The following is a 25977-nucleotide window of genomic DNA, read 5'->3' as shown; positions in this document are numbered from 1 at the left end:
CCTCATGCCAGTCACAGGCCTGGAGCAAGCTGCTTTCAGACAGAACGCTGGGGGTGACCCGCGCCCCGCCCACCTTTCCACTCTTCCTTCAGCGTGGTGGTCTCGTGGAAGAACACATGCTTAGGTTTGCAGTTGCCACTCCTGGTCTTTCTCTTTGCTTGTGGGGCCAATATCGGGAGGGAGATTTGAGGTTTTGGAGGGATGAAGAGCTCAGAAAATAGACCTCTGAGAAAGAAAAAAACCAGTAAAGCCCCTCACCTGCTCCGTGGGAGGTTTTGTGAGTGGTGGGGCAGGCAGGATCCCAGGTCTGTTGGGTTCTGTCCTGCAGATGGGGAGGCACGGGGGACCAGAGCCAAACGGGGTGAAGATCAAAGCTCCTGAAAACGTTCACAGTGGGTGAAAGGCAGGTCCCCTAAGCTGGAGCCATGGATTTTTGATGTCGTTTAGGTAGGACTTACATTTTTAGTTTATTTACTTGCTGTGTTGTCCAGGCTGGTTTTGAACTGTCTCAGACTCCCCGTATTTTCAATAGACTCCCCCATATCTCAGAGCTTGTGAGACTGTATACCTGTCTTCAGGGCTAGTCCGTTCTTCGCCTAGTCAGACTCCCTCCTACTGTGAAATTTGTTTCTTTTAACGCTGCTTGCTTCTCTGCAGCCTGAACTCTCATCAGGTTTGGTTTGGCTCCTCCTGGAAACCCGTAGCAGTAACCATGGTAACCCAGGGTGGGTGGAAAGGTCTGTGAGGGAAAACCACGATCTTGGGCCTGGCTCTTGGGCTCCTCCTGACAGTTGAGCCCTCGGGAGCTCATGGAAAGTAGGTCCTGTAAAGTTTGACTTAAACTGAGTCAAAGCAAAAATGGACGTCAGGGGCGTATCCAAAGGGCTCAACCTTCAAGAGCCTTGTTCCTGCTCCACTGTAGAGTGAGGGAAGGGTTCCTGCTTCTAAACTACCTTGTGGCTGCCCCAGGAATTGGGAGGGGCGAGGTAGGGGCGGGGCTAAAACGCTGACTGCAGGTTCTCGGTTGCTACGGTAACGCGTCAGCTCCCGCGAAGCCAGTGGAGGCGCCTGCAGCTGAAGCGGTGGCAGAGATGGTGAGGCTCTGGGTAGCTATAGTTCCTGAGTCCTGAGGTAGATTTGGGCTCTGAGGGGCTAAGCTGGGGTTGTCCCTGAGAGGCTGGGGAGGACAGGAAGTTCTGGGAGTGAGGACGGGACCACCGTGAAAACGGAGCAAATGAAGTCCAGAGGAGGATTCAAAAGTGATTGGCAACGGGTAGAGCTGACTGGGGAATGTGCTGCCCCTTTCGCCATCCATTGGGCTGGGTGGGCCCTTTTGGGTTTTAGGATGTGCTGTGGGGAAAAGCACCGGTAAGAAGGCCAGATGATGGGTTCGACGACCCGCTGTGCGGTTAACCAGCAGGGTGATCCTGGGAAAGAGCCTCGGTTCTCACTTGTGTGGGAATGATTTAGGATCACTCGGTGGGCACACCATAACAGTGGATGAATGAATGGGTGGATGAATGGATGAACGAATGAATGAATGAATGAGGAGGATCCCAGGTTTACAAAGTCCTAGGGAATGATTGGGATAAGTTGGACAGTCTTGAGATTCCTTGAGCTGGGGTGGACTGCCATGGTCATAGCTGAGGAGATCAGGGAGATTTGCTAGGAGCCATGAAAGCCTGGACCTGAGCGTGCTAGTTCTGATGGGTTAGGGGAGGCTTTGGACAGGTGTTGGCTCTCATACAGTTGCTGGAACTTACTTGGAATGTCTGGCAACCGGGGCGGCTAAGGAGGGTAATTGGGTTGTATTTGTGGACACACTTGAGGCTCAGAGGCTGCCTTGCTTTTTGTGGGGTTTAGTGGATTTCAGAAGGAGCTGGCTAATTATGAAGTAAGTCTTCAACTTCCCAACTTTTGGGGACCCTCTGGAGTGTAGCGATGGGGGAATCTCCTTTGGTTGTACATGTTGTTTGACTGTCTTCCTCAGCAGAGCAGTGTGTGTGTGTGTGTGTGTGTGTGTGTGTGTGTGTGTGTGTGTGTGTGTGTGCGCGCGCGTGCGTATGTGATGTTACCTGGCATCATGCCTGCTATCTAAGGACAGGCAGCAGATGTATCCGTTTCCCATGCGTCCATGAACCAGTAAGTTGCAGCTGAACTAGCTAGACGTGTGGGCTGCATAGCTCCCAAGTTCAGAGAGTCCCACCTGAAGACCACTCAGGACAACGATCTGGCTAAGTGACTTGACCCTTATAAAATCCTTTGGATAGGAATGGCTATATAGACATGTTGGGAATTTGAGTAATCTCCAGCAGGTCAGGTGTGCATGCGCATGTGCATGTGTGCATGTGTGTGCGTGCGTGTCTATAGTGCTACTCACAAGCTTTTTTGAGAGTGTGGAGGAATGAGAAGAGGGAGGATCATAGGCAGGCTATTAATCACTTCAAAAGAAAATGATTAATTGCATCCTCTATAGGGAGGGGTGTGAGCCTCCGTACCAGCTCTGCTGTAATGGTAGGTGATCTGCCACAGATGGGCAATCTGGTCCACTTAAAGAAAGAGGACAGGGCTGGAGAGATGGCTCAGAGGTTAAGAGCACTGACTGCTCTTCCAGAGGTCTTGAGTTCAATTCCCAGCAACCACATGGTGGCTGACAACCATCTACAATTCAATCTGGTGTATATGTAATAAATAAATCTTAAAAAAGAAAAGAAAGAGGACAACCAGCTGGATCACTCAGAGTAAAAGGCAAGGGGCCCGGTGTGTGGGATTCCTCCAAGTCTATGGAAAAGGAAGTACACCAGGCCAAGAATCTGAAGTCTGACTGTGTCAGCCTGTGTTGACTCTGTGTGTAAGAACTAGATCTCAGACTAGGAAGGGCATCTAAGAACGAACATGCCTTTGTCTTTGTTCAATTGACAGGTGTTGGGCTTACGTCAGGGAAACTCCACACCGACCTATTCCAGTCCCTGCCAGCATTGTCTTGTTGAATTTGAACCAAGTATCCTAGATCCTGCCATCTGTATACATAAAACTGAGTTTGTTTTTAGGGGCTGCACTGTCTTGCCTTCAGAGTCAGGTACCAGCCCCACACAGTTATACTTTGTTTTCAACAAGAAAGAGTTTATCATTATTATACTATTATTATTACTTTATTATGTCTCTGGGTCATAAAATAGTTATCTATTCACTGTAGAAAGTTACTCACTATGAGGAACAACTTTAGATGGTAGTACTCACCTGAAATGCAGGGGTGTGTGTGGGACATAGAACCACAGATGTGTGCTCCTGGGCTCCTTTATGTGAGTGCCAGAGATTCAAATTCAGGTCCTCACACTTTTGTGCAACAAGCATTTTTCAATTAAGCCAGCCCTCTCTTCCAACATTTTTTTTTTTTGGTTTTTCGAGACAGGGTTTCTCTGTATTGTTTTGGAGGCTGTCCTGGAACTCTCTCTGTAGATAAGGCTGGCCTCAAACTCACATAGATCCACCTGCCTCTGCCTCCCAAGTGCTGGGATTAAAGGTGTGTGCCACCAACGCCCGGCTTTTCCAACATTTCTATAGAAGTATTTGTGTATTTCTTAGAATATGTTTCCTGTCAATTTGTTTCTCCCCTGCCCTGTTCCCTTCACATCCTCCCCGCTCTTCTGTTGAAAGACACATCTCCTTAAAAACTTGGTATATTATCGAGCTCTCCCTATTTCATCTCTATCCATTTGACTTAACGCTTCTGCCTGAGCATCTGTTAGAGTAGCCTTGTTTAGAAGAGATTGTCGTGCACGTGAGACGAGATGGGATTTAAAGAGAAGGGGGCAGCTGGGTCACCAAGATAAGCATATTAACATAGGGTTTGCATGTTTAGCTGTTCCCTGGTCAACCTTCCTCTTCCCCATTGCCCCTGACCTCCTCAGCTGTTGGTAGCTGGAGTAAGCGCTTTTCCTTCCAATGCTGTCTCCTTCCAAGCAGGGGCAGGCAGCTTCTGGCTAGCCACTGCTCAGCATTGTGGGGATATTTATTTGGTCACGCAAGAAATGAAACCAGCCTTTTACCTCCTAAGAAGACCACTTGGCTACTGCCTCTGATCCAGAGGGATCCAACTTTCCATTTTTGCTTAGTTCTTCATTTTTTTTTCTAGCATGTTTACACAGTGACCTCCCTCGTTCTTCTTGTTACTCTTGGCAAAATTGGTTATTCTAGCCCTGGGGTAAGGCTTGCGGCTTCAAAGTCAGCGGTTCCCAAATGAGGTTTCCTCAGATACCCAATACGTTCATAGCTTCCCCCTGGCCTGCTCAGTGGCTATTTTTCTGTGGCCATTTGCTTTCCTTCCTCTGTTCTGACTTCTAGGTTCAGGCAGTGGATTATTTCCTGCAGTGACTTCCTCCAACCTGGGTACCAAGGACACAGGAAAGAGAAGACAGTCACTGCCTTGAGGGACCTATAGTCTGGTTCACAATGCCACACACAAGGAGCCCTTGAAAAGAAGCAGGAAAACAGATGTGAAAACAGTAATGATACTTTCCATCTGTACTCCAAGCCCTGTTGTGCATGTTATTATCCACAGCGCAGACCTCATACGTGATCCGAGAAACGTGGAATGGGGGAGTGACTTGGAGTCAGACATACACTTCCCAGAGACAACCATCTCCATTTGGTCTGCACTCCTTGCAAGGTCACTTTTTAAAATTTCGTTCCTTGTTTTGTATCACGTGTAAGTTGGGTTCCTACTATGTGCCAGGCCGTGCACTTTTTCCCTTAATCACGCAGAGAACCCAAACTCCGCCCCTTGGTGGCCCTTCCACCCTTTTCTACCCCTGTCCCCATGCTTAGCCTCATGGAAGTTTCTGTTCGTTTCCCCTCATGCTGTTTTCGACAGACAGGGGAGCGGTTGCTCACTCCTGCCATCAGGCATCATCGGGGCTGCCATATTTACCCTTTTATAAGCCCAGGCTTGTCTGCTCTGCTGTCTTGGGGCTGGTTCCCTCTGTGAGCCTCTGCTGGCTGTGCCAGGCAGCGAGGGAAGGCACACCCAGCAGTTCGCAGCGTTTGGTGCAGAGCCAGCTGAGGAACCACTGCCCAGTTTGATGTAAAAACCTGACAGGTGCTACGGGGGCTGGGAGGAGGTCCTGTTGGTAAGGGTAGATCATCGAGAGCTTGTAAAACACTGGCCAGTGTTTAGTGGCCTGGAATGCAAGGCCCATGCCTGTTATGCTGCTCCCCCTTCCCCCACTGCTGATTCCCAGACTTGGAGGGACCCAGTGTGTCTAGACCATTTCCCCAAGATATCTCAGCTTATTGAGCTCTTGTCGAGGTGGGTGTGGTCTCCTCCAAAGTAATGTATGAATCAGCTCTAGATTAAGGCTACCATTATCCAAAAGTCCTTGCAGAAACGGCTTCCTGGATGTAGATATCTACTCTCCGGGCCAAGCTGAAGCTGAACTGACCGCTGGGACCAGCGGTTGTGACTAACTGGGTTCTCGGTTGTAAGCAGCAGAACCAGAACTCTTATTTAAGTGCAACGGAACACCCTGAGAGGATTTAGGAAAGCCTGCTGATTTTGCACCAGCAGGGAAGCAAGGTTTGGAAAATAGGAACAGAGGATGCCTCTTCAGCTGTATCCAAGGCCAAAACCCAAACGGAGCGCTGGTCTGGCACAGGCTCCCAGCACTGCTGGCTTTGCATGCTGGTGGTATCCTTATCAGTGTCGCCCCAGATGCCGTGCTCTTGCCATCCGTGTCTGAGAGGCTTTCCTTGTTCTGTGTCTTGCACCACCAGCTCTCTAGTCACCGGCAGGTCGGGGGCATCTTATTGGCTCAGCTTAGATCCCCTGCTTGACTAGGAAGGCAAATGCATGCTGTTTTCAGCTTTTGTTGTTGGGAATGAGCCTCGTCTTTCACAGTCATTAGAGGGGGAATTTGCCAAACATAGGAAGCTATAGGAAGCAATTGGCATGTCCACCGGTGTAGTGTGTATTACGCTTTGGTTACTCTTGTCTGATTGTAGCAGGTAATCATTGTTCATCTACTATCTAAAGCTTGTCAGTCATCACATGCTGAGCTGTGGCCCAAATGAGTCTCTATGTCTTTTATTGCCTTTTGTGGTATGTCCTTAGTGAAAGGGGCCCTGGAGCTGGCCTGAGAAGGCAGGCAGTGAAGAGGACAGACGCCGCTGCCCCCTCGAGGCCTTTCTTGTGGGAAAACACATCTGGGCAGACAATGGGGTGCAGTGTTACTCCACCCCCTTGCCATCTTCCTCTCCATCCTTTCATCTGTACCTTGGGACTGACTTGCCTCTATCAGCCCCCAAGACTACAGAAATTCTCTTTCGTAGGGCCAGTGGGCCTTGTCAAGAGATCCCCCCCCCCCCCACCCCATGGGGATGCTGTGCCCCTACATTTCAGGGCCTACCCAGACACTTTGTGCAAGAGGTACTCCCACATGACCACCCTTCTAGCTCTCGGCATAGCTAGAGAGGTGTTCGCTGCCTGTGGTCTGCATGTCACTGGGCTCTGATGCCCGGCGCTTTCTGTCTCTTCCTGCAGCCACTAAGCCCAAGGGATGTCTCAAGCTCCACTTCCACAGCTTCCAACAGGTCACGGAATAGGACTCGCTATCGGACCAAAGCCATGAACTCTGAGGTAGACGAGAGCCTTTTTGGAGGTGTCAAGGTAACTAATCATCAGCACAACCCCCCCCCCTCTTCCCCACAGGTAGACACTACTAGACAGCAGTAGCCTAGACCAATGTTGCTTAGGATAAAGCTTGTACTAGTCACTGAGATTTCATACCAAAGAAAAAGGGCAAGTTCTGAGACCATAACCCTGCCATCTGGTGTGTTCTAAAACAGAGGTACCCCGTTCCTCACCCCTGGAAATTCCCGTTGCTTCACAGCATCAGAGTATAAAACAACATAAACAGTCACCCCCCTCTCGACTTCAGGTGCTCAACTGAAACAATTGCTTAGCTTGGGGAGACAAGCAAGACTGACCCAGACTAGGACAGTGACAATTCCTGGAGGGAAGAAAAGGAAAGGTAGCGAGTTGTTTGGGACACTTTTGGTGTCTGTGGTGGCAGATGAGAAGCAGGAAAAAAAGAGTGAGACGGAGAGCCCAGCCAGGCGGGATTAAGAGAGAGGAAGAGCAGAGAGGAGAGAGAATTGGCACTTTGGAAGCATAGGTGAGCTGGGGAACAGAGAGCTGGTGTTTCTAGTCCTGCTCTTCATTGGTCTCGGGGTGCATGGAAGATGGCTTTCTAGAGGGTTCCTCAGAAGATCTCCCCCCTCTGCAGTGTTTTTCCCACTGGTAAAGACAAGCACCAAAAGGGTGCCATTTCATAATTACACTTAGAGTCTCCTTTTGAGAAGAAGGGTCCTCATGGAAATTTCTAGTCAAGAGGAGGGTGGGAAATGGCCAAGTGCTCCAAGGATTCGTCATGTCCTAGCCCAAGTTCTGTGGCCTTATGGGTAGATGGGAGTCCAGGAAGTTGGCGGTAGGGGGCAGACGTGGCCCACGGCATGACTGAGTTGTGCCCTTCCGGAAGCAGAGATGAACAGCAGGTGGCAGCAGCGCTCAGGGGACAGTGTAAAGTGACCTCGTCAAAGCCACCCCCACCCGCCACCCCCCACTCCCCACTCCCAGATACCAGACAGGTGTCAGTTACTACATTTATGGCACCTACATTTTCCTGTGTTTAGAAATTCCCTGAAATGGGTGGTTGTATTTTCTTGGTAACTCTTTTCATAGTCAGAAAAAAATCTGAAAAGGTCACACACTAAATGCTCAGCGACATCCTTAAACACATTTGTTTTGCCGAGAGTCTTGCTGTGTAGCCTAGGCTGGCTTCAAACTAGCTTTCCTCCTGCGTCTGCCTCCCAAGAGCTGGGATCAAAGGTGTGTGCCACCGTGGTTGGTCCAAACACTTAGGATTTAAAGGCAGGTTCCTGATGGGCCACTTAGCTATGTCTTACTTCCTTCACATGGCTTTCCCCCCCCTTTTTTCCATTAATCATTAGAAAGGATTATAAATTACTAAATCCAAGGGGTCAATTAATCTGTAACATGTATTGCTTCAAACTCACAGTGTGGTCCAAGAATTTCACAAGGCCAGAAATGTTCATGGAGAGATAACCTGCACACCAACATTTTAATTTTCATTCCTAAGGTTTTAACATAGGGATAGATATACGCTGTCACCCCTCTCTTCTCCCCATCCCTTGGCACAGTCTCTGGCGTCTTCAGGAGGAATGCCTGCCCAAGGCACTACAATGCCCTAGCCGCTCTGTGCTCAGCAGTCTATATCAGACCAAGCTCCCAACCCTCCCATGGCTGGATGGGGTGGGAGCCTCAGGGAATCTACCCCGTGGTTAGATGGGTCAGTGGAGGTGGAATGGCAAGCTTCTAAGCCTTCCTATCTGATCTCACAGCCTCCGCCCCAGGGCAAGAGTGACAGCCCTATCGTGCTGCTCCGAGATAAACATGCTGTCCGGAAAACTCTCACTGCTCTGGGCTTGGACCACAAGCCAGAGAGAATCCAGCTCATCACCCGAGACATGGTCAGAGAACTCATGTGAGTCCCCATGGCATCATCTGGGGTTCCTGGCTCAGCCAGCTCTGCCGCTGCGCAGGGTGATGGGGAAAACGGGCGAGTCTATCCAGGAAGCCCAATTCCAACTGCTTTCCTAGTCACTCCTCTCCTCTCTTCTTTTCCTTTTGCGTTTTTTGTTTGTTTGTTTGTTTTGTTTGCCTATATAGATTGTTTTTTTAAAGCATCTGTTTTGGTTAGCATACACAGAAGAGGGTTTCATTGTGACATTTTTTTATATCTATATGCCTTGTTCTTATTTGTCATTTCCCCATCTTCTGTCTCCCCTTCTTCCTCCAAATAGTCCCTGTCTGCTATCATGACACATATATTCCAACATGCTCTATAGTTCCCATCTCCTACTTAAATCTCGTCCCCCGTTACAATCTTCTACTTCTATTATCACACACACACACACACACACACACACACACACACACACACACACACCTAAATTCTACCCGTGAAAGACAGGAGCACAATATATGTCCCCATTTTGTTTCAGAGCTCTTTCTTCTCCATCTTGACCTTCCTCTTTTCCCTTTCGGAGTTATCATTACACTGCCCTTCCCTCCCAAGTCCCTCTCTCCCCCCTTTCCTAGGATGTGCTCTGAAAGTAACTGGTAGAGGAGCAACGCTTCTAAGCCCTCAGTAGTGTACTTGGTGAAGGGAAGTGAACCAGATGAGTCACTTCCTTTTGACTACATCAGGATTCCAAAGCAAAGGGAAACTGACCAGATGCCTAATTAGCACACTGGCTCCTTCCCAGACTGAAGGGCTATCAGAGGAGATTCACAGGGCCTCTCCAGGCTCCCCTGGGGTTACCTCAGTTTTACTTCCTGACTGGACTCCTGCTACCGCTGCAGGCTCAGCTCAGCTCAGCCAAGCGTCAGGAGCCAGTTTTGGTGGTTTAGCACTTCATGCTCTCTACCCATTCCTACCATTCTGGCTCCACTGCTGAGTGGTGAGTGATGTAAGTTCCCAGAATCTGAAGCCCTTGACTCATGGCTTAAGCTGAAGAGACACCGCTGGATCCTATTGCAGGGACTGGACTCGACTACAGCCTTTGTTTAGCTGAGGCTGGCCATCTGACAGCCCGATGTGGGCAGTGGTGGTGTGTGTCGGGGGAGGGGGGGAGACTGGCGGCTATTTCTTGGAGTGGTCTTTCTGCAGACACACTGGTCCTGTTTCAGATTCACTGTCATAGAGCCAGATTGGTCTTGGTCACTTTATTCCCTCAGTCATTTGGGGCCATACCACTTGGTGTAGTACAGGACCTTGACTAATACGTAAATAAATCCACTTCCTGGACAACCCCACTAGTTTTATTAGATGAGATGTCACTCCCTGCCATAGATCATCTGCGTCTTGTTGCCATGCACCTGTTAAATTGCCTCGCCCAGAAACAACCTATTCCCATCTCTCAACTACTCCCTCCCCCATCCTTAATGTGTATTATTTGTTTCTAATCATTATAATTAGCTATAGGTTTGTTGAATGCGTTGGGTAGCTACAAGGAGAGTTCAAGAGACATGTCTCCAGCAGCTGTGGATCAGAGTTTTTAATTAATATTTAGGGTTCAAAGCTTCTATCTAGGCTGGATGGACAGGGATATTTAGATTTCCCACCAGTATCCGTTTCAACCTTGCCCAGCATTACCTTATACTTTTTTTATGCATCATGATTTATCCCTTTTTAAAGTTCAATTCAACAGTTTTGTTTTGAGTGCTAAGTACCAAGCACCGGGTCAGAGATTAAGGCCACTGATGTAGTTAAGATAGAGTCTCATCCCAAAGAAGCTTGAAACAGGCTTTGCACGACTGGTCCTGATGTGGGCAGTAAAATGGAGTCAGAATGTAGTGGGGCTCAGAGGAAAATGCATGCTTGGGGACAGTGTGAACATACATAAGCACAAGTAAGGGTCATGGACAGTTACACAGAGATGCAGCATACGAGGCAGATCTAGAGAGAAAGATGTAAAGTGTCTTCTTTTTTTTTAATCTGCAGTATCACTTGCTTCTCCCCTGAAACCCTTCACTCCAGTGGTTCATGAAGTTGCAGACTCTTCTGCCTCAGCATAGTATGGGGAGGAGAAGAGAGAGAGGGAGCTTGGAACCTGCTCTCCTCCCTAATGCTGGTCATTCCTGTGTCAGTGTTCCCACAGAGGATCCCTCTGGGGAATCCCTGATCATCAGCCCTGAGGAGTTTGAGCGGATCAAATGGGCATCCCAAGTCCTCACCAAAGAAGAGTTGGAGGCCAGAGAGCAGGCCTTCAAGAAGGAGAAGGAAGCCATCTTGGTAATTCACCTTCATAGCTTTGTCCTTGGTAGATGGGTGGCGGGACAGAAGAGTGTACTGGGGAAGCCAGCTTCTCATCCCAGAGGGGATGAACTCAGTTAAGGCATGCTAAAGTGAGGTGTGCATGTGCGCTTAGATGGGAAATGTTGGACAGCGAAGACTGGAAGGAAATCCTTGAGATACGGGAGGGATATGTGGGCCACTGGGAGAAAGTCAGCAAAGCCGGGTGGTGAAACCTCTCTGCTCTGATACAGTGATGGACTGAGGAGGACTCTCCCCCAGGTTACCTGTGGCAGACAAGTTCCCAGGGAGTAACCCCCACCAATCCAGGCTGGTGTCCCTTAGGAGGCAGTGACAATCCGCAAGAAGATCATGAAGCAGAAGGAAATGACCTGGAGCAACAACAAGAAGCTGAGTGACCTGGAGGAGGAGGCAAAGGAGCGAGCCCAGAACCTTCTGGAGCGAGCCAACAAGCTACGCATGGAGCAGGAAGAGGAGCTCAAGGGCATGAGCAAGGTGGATCTCTTCCTTTTATTTGAGGACTCACTGACACTCCCTCTTTGCTCTTGTCCACACACTGGGCAAGGTGAGGGACTGCTGTGGGCCGGGCTGGCATGAGAAGGAGGAGACCTGCCCCCCCCCGCTTGCTGGGTGACTAGAGCAAGCAAGTCACTTGCTCTCCCTGAGTCCATGTGTAAAACAGTGATGGCAACCCTGTTTAGCAGAATTACTGACAGTATTAAATAAGCCAAGATATGGGCAGCTTTTGTGAACTGTGATTGATAAGGACCTCACTTTTATTTTTATCCTGTTAGTTCAAGTCTGGCTCCAGATGGTGATGGAGACAATAGGATTCTTTTCGAAGGGCCCAGAGTACTTCTTTTAGCAAGGAGCATAAAGATCAGGGGCTCATTTGCAATTCTATTCTGTTCTGTAATTCCATTGAGTGTGGCTCCCTTATTGACCAAATGAAAAGTGTTGACTCCCCAACCCCTTCATCTCTGATTTCCATCTCTTAGGCAAATCTTTTCCGCTTGCACCTGCTTTTATTTTCCCAAAGCTCTTACTTTCTAGTTCTTAATGATGACACCATGGCTTTTCATTTCTTTTATCTCACGTTGGGCTCTTCTTGATTAAAAAAATCTAGCGGTTTGATTTCTGCTTGGACATCTTGGCTCCCCTAAGCATGGCACAGTGTTCACAGGTCCCTGTGAAGGAACTGCTAAAGTCTTATGGAGATTTTGTGTGCATTGTTTGTTTGTTTGTTTTTCCAAGACAGGGTTTCTCTGTGTAGCTTTGAAGCCTGTCCTGGAACTCTCTCTGTAGACCTGGCTGGCTTCATACTCACAGAGATCCGCCTGCCTCTGCCTTCCGAGTGCTGGGATTAAAGGCGTGCGCCACCAACGCCTGGCTCTTGTGTGTGTTTATGTAGGTGAATATCGTAGTTTTCATCATATTTTGGAAGGCTGATCCATTACCTCTCAAACTCTACAATACTGAATGATGTTGTCTCTCCTTGAATAAACGTTAGTGCCTAATAAGAGCCCAGTAAATATTTCAACTATCCTGTGTTAAGGAGTGGGTGAAAAAAGGTGCTGTTCTTTGAACTCGCAATGAACCCTGCACATCTCCAGCACATTCTGTAGCGTTCTGTTCCCATTTCTTCCCCCTTAAATTTCCACACACTCATAATGCCTCTTTCCTTAACCTTAAGCCTCTTCCCCCAAGCCTAGTGCCACAATCTTTTCCCTACTCCCTAGATTATTCTGAACGCCAAGTGCCACGCAATCCGGGATGCCCAGATCCTGGAGAAGCAGCAGATACAAAAGGAACTGGAAGCGGAGGAGAAGCGGTTGGATGAGATGATGGAAGCAGACCGGCAGAAATCCCTTCAAAGGCAGCAGGACCGGGAAAAGAAGAGGAAAGAGGAAATGAAACGGTAGGTAAAGATGTGGGTTTGGCCTTTTTCAGCCCTATCCGTGGATCTCCACATCCAGGTAGCCTACAAGAGAGGGCAGAACTGAGACGTGGTTGTGAGGCTCCAAGGTCTCTCATCCCCTACGGAACGACACGGGGACTCATACAATCTGAAAAACTTACAAGATTGTCATAGGTGCTTCTCTGTGTGCTCCAATTTGACGTCTGTTCTCAGTGCTTCCTGTCATCCACTCTACACTCCTCTTCACGTGTACAAAGTCTTTATAAGCAGGTCTAGTGAAGGAACGCTCTGCCTCGTTAGGCAGCTCTAGGGCCCTGATTCCATCTTTACACAGACTGAACTCAAACCCGCTTTCCTGGCAACTCTTTCCGCCCCTCCTTCCTGCATCCAGTACCTGAATACGAGTTTAACATTTCTCCTTGGTTCACGTCTCGTCTCGGTCTTGTCTTCTCCCATTCCTGCCGCCTTTACTCATGCCACAGTCTCTAGGTGCCTCCAAGTTTACTGACATGCCTCCAGCACCCTGGGGTCGCTTGGCAGGGAGCACTGATTGTGGAGCCAGTAAGTAGCCCTGTACTGACTGTTGAAAAGAGGCCTTTGCTGAGTGGAGCTCAGGGTCAGCCCTGTCCCTCAGCAGTTGAGTCTTCAGCGTGAGTATGTACACAAAAAGACAGAGCAGGCATGAGCGTTAGCTCGGGAGATAACAGAGGAGAAACACTAGAGGAATTAGAGATCCTGGACTTTGAAAATCTACAAAGCTCTGTGACTGGGGGAGGAAGCTGTCTTCCCACATCATTAGACGACGTGGGGAAAAAGCTGGATTCCAGAAGCTTGTTAAATACTAGAAGGGAGAGGTGGGTTAAGATGTAAGGTGACTCCTGGGCAGACAGATAAAAAAGAGGAATCTAAGACAGGATCATCCAGAAACTAGAACACAGCAAACTTATCGCCCTGGACACTCGAGGGAAGGACTTTAGCCTGGGTGCAGGACGCATAAACATGCCAAAGGGACACTTGTCAAATGAGACACTTGTGAAACCTCCCAGTCTGGGGACTATTTGGACTCGTGGTTTCAGAGCCACTGTGGTCCTGCTTTCTCGCAGGGGAAAGAGGCACATCTTGGAACAGATAAAAAGGAACGAAGAGGAGCGATCGTTGCTTGCTGAACACCGGGAGCAGGAGAAGGAGCAGATGCTGGCATACCTGGAGCAGCTCCAGGAGGAAGATTTGCAGGTAACAGGCTACCAGGCCACGCTGAGTTTCACCTGCACCAGCAGCAAAGCCCTGCGGGATTTTAGGGCTCAGGGTACGGAGTGATTTTCTTCTGACAAGGCACACGTTCATTGCACAACACCATCAACTTCTTAATTGCTGTCTGCAACATTTGTTTGGCCATGGCATCATGCTGGGGATAAGCTGTGATTTGGATAAATATTGTCCTTGCCTCCCAGGGACTTGGGGTCTGAGACTGGCATATCAATGTGAACAGACACATAAAGGAAATATATGGTTGCATGCTTCTCCAAGTAAACATAGGGATGTTTTACAGTCTTTTCCTCAGTTACTGAGGGAAATTATACACTCCATAGATGAACAGTAGCACTTTAGTTTCCCACTCCCTGCTGTTGTCTCTTTCAAAGTACACAATACCCCATTGTCATTAATTGTGTTGTGAAGCCAAACCTTTTATCCCTGTTAGCTTTGATAAAATTAGTAGGAACATTTAATGAGAAAAAAAAACCCAGAAACAAAACATAACAAAATAAAACACACCCAATGACATACCTGTGTGAACCTTATAAAGTTTAAGGTGCTCTTTTATTTGCCTTATCTGGTTTGTTGCAATACTTGAAGCATGTAGCAAAGAGATATGTACATATGTCTGTATGTGTGAATCCTTTCGTATGTGACAGACACACGTGTGTGCACACATGCATGTGGGAAGCCCCAGGCTGATGTCCGGAATCATCTTTTCTCAGTTTTGTGCCTTGTGGACTGAGGCAGCTCAGTCAAGCCCAGTCTTGCCACCAAGTTTGCTCTGGGGATCTTCCTGTCTTCTCAGGCTGGAATTACAAGTGGACCACCACACTCACTCAGCATTTACACGATTTCTGGGGCTCTAACCTCCAGTCTTCACAGCCCTTATGCTTGCGTGGCAAGCCCTATAGCCACTGAGCCATGTCACTAGTTCTGTAGTGAGCATTTGAGAACACACACCTTAAAGTTTGATTAGTCCTTTGACAGTTTTGTACAATGTGTTTTGATCATATTCTCCCCTTTGCCCACCTGATTTTGGTTTTTTGTTTTTATTTTGAAAACTTTACATACAGACAAACGTTGAAAGAATTGTAACCATATGCATTAACACTTTACTTTGGTTTAGTGATTAACCATTTGCCTTAATATTTGGTTAAACTGCTTTTGGCTCTAGACATCTTGATACTTTGCTATTAAGTATCCCCTTCCCCAGTCTCTGAAGGATGAGGGCCCACTTACACAGCCTCCATCAACAACTCCTCCAAAGATGCCATAGTGTCACCTAGTATTAATTTACATTCAATTTTCTTTAATTGATACAGAAATATATCAATTTTCAGCATTTTTCCTTTTCCAAACCAATTTCTGAATAAGGCTTGCATGCAGCGTTTGGTTAAGCATTTGGTCTAGATGCAGTCCCTCATGTTGATTCTCATGTTTCTTTGATATATTTTTATTTTTAACTGATGCCTAGCGATTGTGCATGCTTGTTGTCTATAGTGTGACAGTTCTATGTGAGGTGTGTAATGGCCAGGTCAGGGTGACTTCAATATCCACCAATTCAGGTAGCCAACATTGTGTGTGTGTGTGTGTGTGTGTGTGTGTGTGTTGCACTCAGAATCTTTTCTAGTAGTATTTTCAAATGTACAATTGAAATTATTGTTGACTGTAATTATCCTGCTGTGCTACAGAACACCAAACATTTTTCCTCTTATCTAACAGCATTCCTGTACCTGATTCTTTTTTTTTTTTCATGATGCCATTTAACTCATGGAACACATGGTCTTTTAATTTTTTGTCCTCCCCCCAATAGTGTATGGATGATTGAGTTGTCATCAACCAGTACATTGGGTGTTTGTGAGTGACTGTGACCATTAAGGGTCCCATCAGCAGGTTCTCAGAGCACCTGCAGTGTAAGGACTAGTGGAAAGAGTAGGTTGCAGATATCTGGGGGAGAAGAGGGGCCTGTAGCCTCGTGAACTGCTTGTAAAGGAGACCAAGAAGATAGACACACCCAGCTAGGATGCTGGCTCACAGGAGAAGTGTGGGAAAGGCTCAAGAAAGAGAGGTATGGGGAACTATGCAGGGAATGATGTGGGAAACAAAGACTGGACAATTCAATTCGATCGTGGGGAGTTGGGAATTGGTGGGCTCGCTGGGAAGTTCCAGCAGTCAGTGAGTCAACACCATTACGCTGATGTGTCACTGCCCTTTGGATGTCCTTCCAAAAGACACTCCCAAGTCTCCAGGAAGTATTACTAGGCAAGTTTAGGGTAGAACCCTGCACCTTACCAGCCATAGAGTTGCTTGTCAGCACTTCGGGGGAGCAGGACAGCTCTTCCCACCGTGTTAGCAAGATGGAGAAGAGTCAAGGGAGTTTTTCTGGGCTCCGTTGAAGGGCTTCGATGAGCAGAAACAGGGAAAGTCCCTTTGGTTCCTTGGAAGTCAAACAAGCCAACAAAAACAGCAAAGCGAAGAGTAAACACATAGGCAGCCAAGCAAATAAATACGTGATTATATAAATGTCCTAGAGTAGCTGTGACAGCTTACTTAGCTATGAGGGTCAGTGTGAAGAATGCCGGGGCTACCAATGAGAATCCTGAAACCGGTGAGGAAAATCTGGAAAGGAAGGAAGGAAGGCGTGGAGACGAGGAGTGTGGAGTGTGAGAGAGCTGGGGGGGAGTGGCTGAGGAAAGAAGCAAGGAGAGACTATGAGAGTCAGGAGAGAGTGAGGGAAGCCTGCGGCCCAAGGGAACCCTGGAGCAGGCAGGCTCTAAATTGGGTAGCAGCTGAATTGGCAGAGAGCAGCTCTAGGGGAGGCTGAGGGCAGCAAGGCCTTGGCTGAGTGGATCAGGGCCGAAGTTGGGGCTGCAGAGAAGCTTCGCGACTTTGGGGAGGTTCGGCTTTTGAAGAAATGGAGCCGGAAGCAGCGTGGGAGGCTGGGTGAGTGGGTGGAAAGACGTCTGAGGCAGAGCCGGAGATCCATTGGCGGTGATGGGCAGCCAGCTGCATGAGATTCCAGCGTCTCTGCACGTGACTCAAGAATATACGGGGTGTGGTGGTGCTCGCCTTTAATCCCAGCACTCCTGAGGCAAAGGCAGGTGATCTCTGTGAGCTCGAGGCCAGCCCCGTCTATGAGAGTTCTAGGCCAGATAGGCTTATTGTAGTGGGACCCTGTCTTTAAAAAAAAAAAAGTACTTGGCTTAAAAGTACCTGAGTTTGGAGGCTTGGTGTGGGTAAAAATAGAGGCTTTCTCTTTAGAAAAGCTCTTGACACTCCATTGGCACTCTGCTTTCTGTGGCTCTGTGTCTAAGCCAGCGCCCCCATCACATGCTATTTGCTTTGGTCTTTGTTAAGCCATGGTTTATTGGGCATTTGCTGTCTTCCTCACATTGGGCTACAAGCTGTTGGGGGAGGGAGGGGAATGACACAAGTTCCCCTGTCTCTAGCAGGCACAGAGTGAAAGGGAGGTGCGATCACCTCCCAAAGACAGGACACCAGCCGCAAGGGTAGAAAACTCAGAAGCAGAGAGAACAAAAATCTGAAACAGCCCAGTAAGATTTCCAGAGAGGGCAGACATGTTAATTTAGGAGGAGCCTACTGGCTGTGTGACCTTGGGGAAGCCACTTAACTGCTGGACTTCAGTTTCTCATCCGTGCAAACGCTGCCTTTCAGGACCTGGGAAACAGCTTAGGCTAATGCCTAGTGAGTGGAAAAGACTCAATTTGAACTTGTTTTCTTGTTGCTTGTTTGTTTTGAGACAGGGTCTCTCTGTGTAGTCCTGGCTGTACTGGAATTCACTCTGTAGACCAGGCTGGCCTCAAACACACAGATACCCATCTATCAGGCTGGGCGTTGGTGGAAAACGCCTTTAATCCCAGCACTTTCGAGGGAAAGGCAGGTGCATCTCTGTGAGTTCGAGGCCAGCCTGGTCTACAGAGTGAGTGCCAGGATAGGTTCCAAATCCTGTCTGGAAAAACCAAAAAACCCAAAACCAAAACCAAACAAACAAAACCCCAAACAAACAAACAATACCCCCCAAAAACAAACAAACAAAAACCTTATCTGTCTACCTCGTCTCCCGAGTGCTGTTATTAAAGCTATGAGCCACCACTGCCCTACTAACATTTACTTTTTTCATCATCACTGCTGAATGATCACTACTTGAATTTGCGTTTCTATAGGAGAAGGAAATTAAAAGCTGGAGGGTAGTAGCTCATGAGGTTACAGGGGTAAACTTTAGCATGGCAAGAGGGAGAGAATGTTTAGACCTCTGTTTCCAGAAATTGTAGAGAGATAACAGTGTCAGGGGCCATCACCAAACTGAGCTGGATGAAGATTGCAAAGAGGCTTTTGATAGCAAAGTTGCTTGTTGATGGACCTTAAAAGGCAGCTTTAATCTGTGCTGGTGATGGCAGCCTCTTGCCTCCGTGTCTCTCTGGACCAAAAAGCCAGCAGCTTTTTGACTTGCCTTCTTCTACTCTAAGGCTCTCTTCCTTTTGCCGGCAGGATCTGGAACGGAGGCATCAGGAGAAGCTGAAGATGCAAGCTGAAATTAAACGTATCAACGATGAAAACCAGAGACAGAAGGCAGAACTAATGGCACAGGAGAAACTGGCAGACCAGATGGTGATGGACTTCACCAAGAAGAAGATGGTAGGGACTTGGTGTCTGATGCTGGGACCCGTGCCCAGGAGTGATATGTCCGTAACAGACCTGAGCAATAATGGGACTCTAGCAGGAGACAGCCATGCTTCATCCTAAAATACTTAGGCCTGTCTTCTTTTTCTCTTCGTTGCAGCCAGATAACTTGCTTAGGATGTATAGCTTCAGAGACCCCCCCCCACACACACACAGCCAGTGTGTCATTATTCTCATTGGTGCCTTCATTTAAAAGTTGGGATCAAGGTCACATGCAGTAAAAGAAAGCGAAAATGATTGGTGAAAGTGAAGTTTCTCTGAATTCCTCGAGGTTTGAATACCCTAGAAACCAAGACAGCTTCTCCATACATTTTTTTTGGTAAAAGCTCTTATATAGGACATCTAGTATTGGATATTAAAAACAGTCATCTCCCAGGAAGCAATATCTTCAGACAGCTATGGATGAATAGAATTCCCCAGTGTGTGGACTCACTCATTCTGGGTCAAAGTTGAATGATGGAATTATTGGAGTATGTGAGGAGTGGTGGACCAAAAAAAAAAAAAAAAACCCCAAAAGACTTTTAAGTATAGTTTAGAGTGAATGTGGATTTATGTAAAAATAGGAAGATGTCCTCAAAGTGACAGAAAAATGATTTCTTTGTGTGTGGATCCAGTCTCTTCTGCAAATTTGCAGTTCTGTAACGACAGTAGACACATCCTACTTCTCTATGATGTTTTCAGAAGGGGAGGTCATCCTCCCAGCACTGCCCCTAAAGGCAGAGAGTCAGAGAGTGGATGTGGAAGCATCTAGAATTTTCTCCCCTGCCATCCAGGTCTCGATGAGGCAGAGGAATCAGCTTGACCCAGTGGAGCGTGACTCCCAAGTAGGCAATTCACTGGGCTTCTTGGCAGGCTGGGCAGGTAGACTATGAGGGATAAGGGACAATCTTCCTGGTGACACCCAAGGTGCTGGTGGTCATGTGACTGTCCTAGAAGCAGTGGTAGAGAAATTTGGGGGATGTTTACTCCTGTTCTTTCACAGAGGTGGCAAAAGGAACACATTTTGATGGCTCACTCTTGAGGTGTCTGCTAAGCACTGTGGGATTGCCAAAAACTTGTTCGCAGTTGGGGATGGTGGTGGTGGTGGTGGGGACAACAGGGGACAGCAATGGGATGGGGTAGGTGGGGGGGTGGGGCACTACGTGGATGACAGGTGAGACAACCTCCACCTGCTACATTTCACAAGGCCAGCCGGGAACCACAGTTGTTCCTTGGCTCGGGTGGTCTTGCACCTTGAAATTATCTTCCGTGTGATCGAACAGTACAAAAGCCCCACTCAGGATTCCTGTGCTCAGATCCGTTTCTGTACCCACTGTCTCCTGAGAGGCTGCCAGGGACCTCTGAGAAAGACTCCTTCTACAAACCCTAGCGGTTTGCATGGCTAAGGTCCCGCCCCCCCATCTTAGATCGAGTGGGGAAGTGGTGGTGGGGGCGGGCGGGACTGGGAGACGCTGGAAGGGGTGTTCACTGTGGAGATTGCGCTTCTCTGTGCAGGGCTGCAGCGCCGTGGGTCACCATGAAGCCTTTTCTTCCTGGCAGGCTCGAGAGGCAGAGTTTGAGGCCGAGCAGGAAAGGATCCGGAGGGAGAAAGAGAAGGAGATTGCCCGCCTGAGGGCCATGCAGGAGAAGGCCCAGGATTACCGAGCAGAGCAGGTATCCACTTCCTACCCCCCCCCCACACTCCTGTTCCTTGACAGCCTGTAAAGTGGCCTCCAAATCTAACCGCAGACAAATGTCACCTAATGATGGGATGCACTCTGAGAAATCCACCTGAGAAGGAAGGGTGGGCCTGTTTGCATTGTCTGCGGTGGCAGCGGAGAGCAGAAGTATGCATTCGGGAGAGCAGAAGTGTGCATTCAAGGTTCTGGAGAAAGTTTTTGACTGCCTCACAAAGAAGAATTTTCAGCCTTAACTGACTAATGAAATATATCACCAGAGGAAAATGAGGCATCTCTATCATTAGCAGTTTTTAAAATTAGAAGCAATTCTAGGAGTGCCTGGAGGTGCTTGAGGAACCGGGAAAGACTAAAGATGAGGGAGACAGGACAAGGTGACCCCTCAGAAAATATCCTGACCCCAAAGATCTATGCCAGGATTCCCGTTTCTTCTTTTGGTAGTAATTTGCTGCCAGAGGAATCCATGGTGCTTCTCGAACAAACTGAAGTCTGCGAGTCAGTGGCTCTACCCTGCACCCTCATCGACCGTTCGCTCCCCTCTCCCCTGTCCCCCGGCCTGCTTTCTCAGGACGCCTTGCGGGCCAAGCGCAACCAGGAGGTTGCAGATCGAGAATGGCGCCGGAAGGAAAAGGAAAAGGCACAGAAGAAGATGGAGACAGAGGAAAAACTACGCAAAAGCCGGCTGGAGCAGGTGGCGTTCAAGGAACACATGCTGGCCGTTCAGGTGCAACGGGACCGCGATGAGTTCGAGCGGATCCTGAGGTAGGAGGGGCCTGGAGAACACTGGCTTCCTTTCCCTGCCTTGATAAAGTTGTGGAAGGAGAACGGAGTGTGCTCAGGGGACAGTGCGTGTTGGATGGCGAGGAGCTTTCTGCCATCTTAACGGGCAAGTGTACATCCATCTTGATCACGTTGCTGCGATCATTCTGGCTAGATGGATGGCTGAAATTTTTCAAAGCCATTCGAGCCAGAAATTTTATGATTCGAGAATTGGAAAATAGCATCTGGAAGTGTTTAAGGAACTAAGGGTTATTTATCCTGTATCAGTAAAGATGTAAATAAAGGTGTGCATCTGGTCTTTACGGCCTGCCCTAGATCCCACATCCGCTGGCAAACTAGGGAAACTGTGGTAGGAGAAACCCAGGGGAGACAGAGGGTAACTCCAGTCTAAGGGTTGTACCGCTGGAACCGAACTCTGTGGGAGTCTTTGCCACTGATTTGACTCAGAGCTGTCAAGCAACTTGTGTTCAAGACTCTGTCTGGGTATCATCAATCTGTGTTCTTGCCTGCTCCATAGGGAGGCTTTCAGAAATTCCTACTGGGCTGGACCTCGTCTACAGTCACCTGCCTGGTGCTCAGCAGCTCTTTACTCTTTGTTGTTTGGGTTTGATAATGATTCCAGCAAGGACACAAAAGCCCGGGACTTAAACTGCTCAGTCTTCTCATCCTCCCTCAGAGCAATGGGCTTCCTTCTCAGTCATTTTCTCCCAGTCAGAACTGCCACCACCAGACCCAATCTGACTGGGAACAACTCCCTTTTCTTTGTTTCAACCTCTGTAAAATAAGATTAAAAAACAAAATAAAACAAACGAAAAACCGAGGAAACAAACCAAACAAAATTTGAGTTTGGAGAATGTGCAATCCTGGAAGTTATGTGCAGACAAAGCAAGACTGATTGGCATTCAGTCATCTTCGGGTATGGGCTCTGGGTCCTTCCTCTTGGAACTGTATCAGTCAGGAGCAAGGCAGGCCAGGCTTCCTGCATCCCTAGTGGGGGCAGAGCTGATCTGTAGAACCTCTCTCCTGCCAGAACCAGATTCCTGGAGTTGCACGGGATCTTGCCCCTGCTTGTTCCCACTGGCTGTGATGCTTTTGGCTCTCCTGGTTTTCCTGCCCCTAGAGTTGTGCTGTGGTCACTGGACACCTGGTAACAGAGATAGCCTCCTAAATCCCCCCACAGAGCCTGCCCTTGGGCTCCAGATTGCCTTCCAGATGTCTCTTCCCTCCTCCCTGCCTCCATGCCCTTGCACAGCTGTGTGCCTTTGGCAGGCACTAATAAATATTAATGGGATGAATTCCAAGTCCTACGTTTGCCACTGACCCACTTGACTCCGCTTTGCTCTGTTTGCCCGAAGCATATTCTCTAGCCGGCTATTAAAGCTGCTCCAGCCCTTTGGAGAAGTCCGACTTCATCTGCTGCCCTAGCTTAGCAGCTAGACCTACTGTCTCCAAACCATGTGACTCCCATGATGAATGTCTTCACTCCCAGAGTGTCTCTGTCACAGCCAGCAATTCATACCTTCTTAGTTCAAAAGCATGACCTCCAGTACAGCCTACATATGGACTTCCTGCTTCTGGGTAGAAGGTCTTGAGTTTTTAGGCTGGTAACTGAGCAGAGAGAGCTAAGTCAGGACCTTCTGAGAAATATGGACACTCATGCTTGCACCCTAACAGGTTGTGGTTTAAACACTCTGGGGCAAGCAGCTTTTGAAAGCTCGTAGGTGATTCTAACACACAGTCAGTAACCACAGCTATTGACTTCACCTTGTGTTAGTTACTTCTTTTAGTGCCATGACAAAACATTCAGTGAAAGCAGTTTAAGGAAGGGTTTATTTCAGCTCATGGTTTTAGGGGATACCATCCATCATGTCAGGGAAGCCACACAGCAAGGTGAGTGGTCGAATAGCATCCACAGTCAAGGAGCAGACAGAAAGACAGGCATGGTGGTACAAGCCTTTTGTCCCAGCACTCGGGAGGCAGAGGCGTTGGATCTCTGTGAGTTCAAGGCCAGCCTGGTCTACACAGTGTGTTCCAGGACACCCAAGGCTGCTCAGTGAAATCTTGTTTTGGAAACCAAACCAGACCAAACCAAAATAAAATTCAAAACAAAACAAATAAGGGGGCGGGTAGGCAGAGAAGAACCATGCTCCCAGCTCCCTTTCTTCACTAAATTTTTTAGTCTAGGACCCTAGTCCACAGGATGGAGTTGCCCAAATCCAGGGTGCATCTTCCTCCCCCCCAGTTAAACCTCCTTGGAAACCCCCTCACAGATATGTCCAGGGGGGTAGTCTACAACCTAGTGAAGTTGACAGTAAAGGTTAACTAAGTCCTTCGTCATTTGGATTTTCAACTGTCCACCATGTTACCAGCTCTCTGGTGATGCATACAGCTCTCCCTTTACCACAATTACTCCTTCACTTAGATGAGTGTGGAACAATAGTAAGCCACACACAGGGGAGTGATGACAAGCAGGGAGAGGACACTCCTGCCACAGATGTGTGTGGGCTGTGGGACATTTGGTGTGTAACCACAGAGGGGCATGGAGACCAGCAGTCCTTTCCTATATACTGGGAAAGGCTCTGTAGAGGTATGGGATTTGGGGGAAACATTTGTATGGCTGGAGAAGCTGTTGGGACCTGAGAGTGTTCCCCATGTGGGGTGGATTTTGTAAGACAGTTAGAGGTCATCTAACCTAATATCAGATTCCTTCTCAATACAGTTCTGTAGACCAGACTGTGTTGGGGAAGTCCTGTTATTTGCCTGTGCATTTGTCAATAAAGTACTGTCTGGCCAATAGAAAACCTAGATAGGAGGGACTAGGAGTCGAGGAGGATTCTGGGAAGGGGAAACACAAGAGAGTCAACATGTGACGCCATGGGGGTAGGACGCCGGGAACTATTCTCCGGTAAGAAACATACTTAGATTAACAATTATGGGGTAATTACTTAAGGCAGAGCTAGCCAGTAAGAGACAAGCAAGGCCAACAGCTTCATAATTAATATAGCCTCCTGTGTGTTTATTTGGGACTATTGCGGATCTAGAACCGGGCGGGCGGAAAGGCTCCACTCAAGGAAAGCTTCTCTTAACACAATTTGGTTTTGATTGTATTGAGAAGGAATCTGATATTAGGTTAGATGACCTCTAACCAAATTTCTTTGAGCTATAAATATATTTCATTTGAGGGTCTCTGGATGCCATTAGAGATGTCCTTCTTGATATTACTTAGGGTCTTGGAATATTCTTGTAGAAGAATGACATAGGTGGAAGGTGAAGACATTGATCAGTAAGGAGATAGAGATGTCAGGCTGAGTTCTTGCCTTCTCCAGTAACAGAAGTAGAGCTAACATTGCAGACGCTGTTTCCTTACTCTTGCTTGGTTTTGTTGATGTCATTATCATCAGAGAGAACAAGGAGGAAGATAACTTAGGTCCAGCTGGAGAGGAGTTTTATGCAACATTAGCAGGGAGAGTAGGGAGAGCTCTCAGTGGGTGAAACCCTGGTTGTGGGACCCAGCTATAGAATTTAGAGTCCAGTGAAAGGTTAGACGGTGGGGATTCTTGTTTAAAAAAGTACTAACGGGCCAAAGAGATGTCTCAGCAGATGAGAGCACTGGCTGTTCTTCCAGAGGATTCAGGATGGATTCCCATCACCCACATCGCAACTCACAATCATCTGTACCTCCAGTCCCAGGGGATCTGCTGCCCCCCTTTGGTCTCATGAATGTGGTGCCCAAACACACAGGCACACAAAACGCCCATCCACATAAAATAAGATGAAAAACATCTTAGAAATTATTAAGAATTTCAACACTATGATAGATAACAATGAATCCGTTTCTGGCAGGTGTGAGGAAAGCACATGGTAGGCCCTTTTAGTCTGGTCCCTGAGGCCTGGAGCTTGGCCGGCTGTGGACTTCGAAGCATGGTCACTTAAGGGTCACCTAGGAGCTCAGTCAATTGCATTCTGTTTGTCTCTTCCCCAGGGCTCAGAGAGAGCAGATCGAGAAGGAGAGGCTGGAGCAGGAGAAAAAGGCCACAGGGTGCCTACAGCATGCCAACGAGCTCAGGCGGCAGGTGCGTGAGAACCAGCAGAAGCAGGTGCAGAACCGGCTGACTACCTTCGAAGAGGGCCGGCGCCTCAAGGAGGAAGCCCAGAAGCGCCGTGAACGCATCGAGGACATCAAGAAACAAAAGCTGGAAGAGCTGAGGTGCACCTGGTTCCTTTCTTTCTCTACTCTTCTCCTCATCCCCAAAGAGGTGGCATAGTAGGCTGGAAGAGCCTGACTGCGGAAGGAGGAGCTTAGTGGGAGGACTTCCGGCCTGAGGCTCGTCCTCTGAAGGGGCGCTGGCAGAAGGTTCTGGGACGGGGTCTTTTTGGCCATTGGCTCGCTCCTTGGCAGTGCGTTAGGACCTTGACTGGAATATGCTTGGTGGGTAGATGGTAGGAACAGGCTGGGGTACAGGGCCCCGGGTTGGGGAGGCTCAGGGCACGATTTCTCCCGTCAGACATTTGGTAAGTACCTTACTTATATATGACCCGTGTTTCTCCCTGCAGAGCAACCGGCCTTCCTGAGAAATATTGCATCGAAGCTGAGCGCAAAGCCAACATCCTGCCAACCACTTCTGTGAAATGAAGGGGAGATGCTATGGTCTTTGGGAGGGCACGGATTCTGCCCAGTCCCTGGGGCATCCACAGTTGCTGCTAACCTAGACATTTCATAGTTACAGATTAAAGCTATTCTATTCTCGGA

General features: G+C 48.3%; 1 protein-coding gene across 2 annotated transcripts; it reads left to right on the top strand.

Moving 5' to 3' along the window:
* Positions 1–25977, top strand: Cfap45 (cilia and flagella associated protein 45). 2 transcript variants are annotated; one of them, XM_013119136.3, is made up of 12 exons: positions 1–124; positions 6539–6664; positions 8419–8561; positions 10730–10874; positions 11220–11390; positions 12635–12813; positions 13917–14046; positions 18580–18726; positions 20311–20424; positions 21016–21209; positions 25210–25434; positions 25782–25977. In XM_013119136.3, exons 2-12 carry the CDS (start codon positions 6623–6625, stop codon positions 25858–25860), a joined length of 1569 nt encoding a protein of 522 aa, XP_012974590.1. In that variant the 5' UTR covers positions 1–124; positions 6539–6622; the 3' UTR covers positions 25861–25977. The 2 variants fall into 2 exon arrangements, with proteins under 2 accessions (XP_012974590.1, XP_005078255.1); XM_005078198.4 differs by lacking the exon at positions 1–124 and adding an exon at positions 994–1094.

The sequence above is a fragment of the Mesocricetus auratus genome, unplaced genomic scaffold (assembly GCF_017639785.1).
Source record: "Mesocricetus auratus isolate SY011 unplaced genomic scaffold, BCM_Maur_2.0 Super-Scaffold_100676, whole genome shotgun sequence".
NCBI classification, from domain to species: Eukaryota; Metazoa; Chordata; class Mammalia; order Rodentia; family Cricetidae; genus Mesocricetus; species Mesocricetus auratus.
The sequence above is the reverse complement of the archived record's forward strand: the minus strand, read 5'-3'. Positions and strand labels throughout refer to the sequence as shown.